We start from the raw sequence: 2,122 nt of genomic DNA, 5'->3' as shown, positions 1-2,122 counted from the left end.
GAGAAAAGAAAGAAAAAGACAAGTCTGTATTCATTATTTGTTCATTTTAAAAGTCTTTTTCTCTTTTTTCTCGTCTGTATTTGGCCAAAAATCTTACTTATTATATATTTAACATGTATTTATAAAAATACCAAAGTGTAAACACGAGCATGTTGTGGTTTTTTAAGGCAACATGTGCCTGAATATTTCTTGCCAGCTATACCATCTTTGTTCCTGGATGAGAAATGGCACACAGCCACTTGAAAACCATATTTTACATAAAGGATTTGATTGTTGTGTGAAATATACAAATGAGATATAATGTGTCAGACAGCAAAAGGCAGCTTACATCTTCATTTGAGCTTTTTCAGAATTAAAATGTTGAAATATCCAATATTTTTTTTTTGTACTTTGTCATATTTTGCTCAACACATAAAACGATAACAGAGAAAAATTCTTCTAAAAAATTGCCTCGAAGCAAATCTCATGAATTTTCTGCTGAAATACATCTGAACAGCTCATGAAAATTAAGAAATGCAACGTCAATCGAACACTGTGCTGTCGAGAAGTATTAAACTGTGTCATGTCGGCAGATATTAAACTTAATGACGGAATTATTAACTTGAAAATATGACATTTTTCAAGCTTTAGCATTAAAAAGCAAACAGGAAAGTAGTTTAAATTCAATTATTTTGCTAAAAAACGACAGTAAACATGCATTTAATGTTGAAATTTACCTTTGAGAATGTAACAACAGCAACATTAACCAAAAAAATAGCTTTAAACAGTCTGGTAAGAGTCTTTTTAATGTGTTTCAGTGCAGTTTCCATTCCAAGCTGAGCTGATTAGACATGACAGATTATATCTAATGCAATCGGATTCTCATCTCATGTTCCTTTGTGATCCGTGTTCAGGCTGAAGTCTACAAGGAAGACTTCTTGAGGGAGCGAAAGGACAGAGAGAAGCTTAAGGACAAATATCTGGAACTGGAGAAGAAATTTAAGAAAGTTCACAACGAGCTGCACGTCCACAAGTCTCAGGTACTAATCAAAGCTTCTGTGCTTGTTAATCCTCCAAAACAGAGTTCAGAGACTTTAACACGTCTGTTCTTCCAGGTGACACCAGCTCAGCAGCCTCAGCCTCTGCTTCAATGCGCCTGCACCAACAAAGTCAAATGCGCCGACTGGGAGGTCCGACCGGTGAAGCAGCACCACATCCAGCTGCAGAGGAGATACACTCTGGATAACAAATAGAGAAGCTCCTCAGGGGTTTTTTTTTTTTGTTGCGTGGCGATGTTTCAGTGCACTTTATAGAAGTTGTTTATCGTGAGCGCTTCACCAGGAGAAGCTCGGTTGTGTTGAAGCCCTGCAGCAGGTTGAGCTCCAGCTTCTCCACCAGTCTGATGGGTTAGATGTGGAGGACACAAAGCTGGACGATTCCCACCAAGAGAAAAGCAGCAAACTTGTCGACGCGAACCTCATTTTTGTGATGCAGATGCACTGATTGCGCCGCCCAAACACTATTGATATGAACAATACTGATCACAATGATTGCAGGAGCTGGCTTTTTACACACTATAGGACCTCGGTGGCGCCACCTTCAGGGCAGGAAGACGGAGAAACGAGCTGCTCAGGATCTCAGGAAAGGATCGTTTCTGTAGTGTATTCATTCAGCTTGTTTGCACCAGAGACAGAAGAAAGGATGTATAAACATGTATTATGTACAGTATATTTATGTATGTTTGAAGTTATGCATTTTTTCTTGTTAATTTATCATTAAAATAAACCAATGAATGACTTTTGTTTTGATGTTTTGATCATGATCACGTCCATCACTGGTACATCTTCACCATTAATGCATTGATTCATCCACCAGGTTTTAGAAACAAACCACAAGAAGATACAGGAGGTGACAAAAACAAGATATTTTATCAACATTTTCAAGTATTAAATAGTAAATTATTGTGCCTTCAGCTAAATATTGTGCCATAAATCACAACCAAAAAGACTAAAGTCTGACGTGTTGATACACACCAAATATTACATGTATATGTTCATGCAACCTTTAACAGACGACCATCATACATATTTATACATTAAACTCATGCTTTATAGATCAAAGTTTACCTGAGAGAGCATCCCTC

The 2,122-nt window shown here is 37.3% G+C and overlaps 1 protein-coding gene across 1 annotated transcript in view; it reads left to right on the top strand.

Annotated features, from left to right (window-relative positions):
* LOC103375394 (TNFAIP3-interacting protein 1-like) overlaps positions 1-1,736 on the top strand; it is a 5,102-nt gene extending 3,366 nt beyond the window's left edge. Inside the window, exons 9-10 of the mRNA XM_008305657.1 lie at positions 894-1,019; positions 1,095-1,736. Of these exons, the coding sequence (XP_008303879.1) occupies positions 894-1,019; positions 1,095-1,232 (264 nt within the window). The 3' untranslated portion in view covers positions 1,233-1,736. The remainder of the gene's footprint in view (positions 1-893; positions 1,020-1,094) is intronic.
* The last annotated feature ends 386 nt before the right edge of the window (positions 1,737-2,122 follow it).

This window comes from Stegastes partitus, unplaced genomic scaffold (assembly GCF_000690725.1).
Source record: "Stegastes partitus isolate 25-593 unplaced genomic scaffold, Stegastes_partitus-1.0.2 Scaffold2578, whole genome shotgun sequence".
Lineage (NCBI taxonomy): Eukaryota > Metazoa > Chordata > Actinopteri > Pomacentridae > Stegastes > Stegastes partitus.
The sequence above is the reverse complement of the archived record's forward strand: the minus strand, read 5'-3'. Positions and strand labels throughout refer to the sequence as shown.